The following is a 1,246-nucleotide window of genomic DNA, read 5'->3' on the forward strand; positions in this document are numbered from 1 at the left end:
GATCCAACATGGCGGCCTCAGCAGCAGAACATCAAAGAGAAGAAGGACTAAGGTTTAACTTTAATAACAATAAGTTCAGTCTGCTGGTGTTAGTGGGTCAGCTAGACACCACGGGGCTGCTGGAACTTGTAGTCCACCAGGTGAACAGAGGTACGTTTGTAGTTCTTTATAATGTCTCTTCTCTTTTCTCCACGAGACGTTTTGTTTGTTTGTTTGTTTCAGACTTTTTTTTTTAGGCAATTAAGCCACGAAAATAGCAGATCTACAAGCTCACAAGGCGTTGCTGCAGCAACGCCTTGTGAGCTTGTAGATCTGCTATTTTCGTGTTGGGTGGAATAAGAGAAGGAAGCTGTTTGAAGGAATTCTAACGGCTGGTTACTTTGTAACTGCTGCTGCTGGGGGGTGTTGTGGCGAGGTGTGTGTCCCTGTCACAATGTGTTCCCTCTCATGCTGGTTGTGGGTCTATAATAGGTGTGGCACATTATGTTTCCCTGTCAAAATGTGTTCCCTCTCTCTACACTGTAAAGTGTAAATGCATTATAATATGGTCTGTTAGAATATGTTTCCCTGTCAGAATGTGTTCCCTCTCCATCCAGTCCAGTGTTAATACATAGAGCTGTGGTGTTCAGGTACATTTTGTTTCCCTGTCAGAATGTGTTCCCTCTCCATCCAGTCCAGTGTTAATACATAGAGCTGTGGTGTTCAGGTACATTTTGATTCCCTGTCAGAATGTGTTCCCTCTCTCCACTGTAAATGCGTCATGATGTGTACTGGCACATGTTGTTTCCCTGTTAGAATATGTTCCCTCTCCACCAGTGGTGTAAAGTAACTAAGTACATTTACTCAAGTACTGTACTTATAAGTCAACTTTTGAGGTCATTTTTTATTCTACTAGAGTTTTTCTAATGTTCAGTACTTTTACTTCTACTCCACTACATCTCAGAGGCAAATATTGTACTTTTACTCCACTACAATTATTTGAAAACTTTAGTTACTTTAACCATACATTAATACACTAATAACTTCAACCCTATACATTTCGTCCATTTCAAAATAGCAGATCTACAAGTTCACTATTGTAGATTTGTAGGGCTTGTAGATCTGCTGTTTTCAAAAGATTTTTATATATATATTTTATACATTTGAAAACTTGAAATGGGACATTCTGCATAATGAGTACTTTTGGTGCTTTAAGTACATTTTGATGCCAATACTTTTGTACTTTTACTCAAGTAAGAGATGCGTA

The 1,246-nt window shown here is 39.0% G+C and overlaps 1 protein-coding gene across 2 annotated transcripts in view; it reads left to right on the plus strand.

The window, feature by feature from the left end:
* Positions 1 to 1,246, plus strand: part of map1sa (microtubule-associated protein 1Sa) — a 45,279-nt gene continuing 44,033 nt past the window's right edge. For both annotated transcript variants that reach the window (XM_080431418.1, XM_080431419.1), the window contains exon 1: positions 1 to 150. In XM_080431418.1, the coding sequence (XP_080287544.1) occupies positions 9 to 150 (142 nt within the window). In that variant the 5' untranslated portion in view covers positions 1 to 8. The remainder of the gene's footprint in view (positions 151 to 1,246) is intronic.

The sequence above is a fragment of the Gymnoscopelus braueri genome (assembly GCF_963280865.1).
Source record: "Gymnoscopelus braueri genome assembly, chromosome: 6".
NCBI lineage: Eukaryota > Metazoa > Chordata > Actinopteri > Myctophiformes > Myctophidae > Gymnoscopelus > Gymnoscopelus braueri.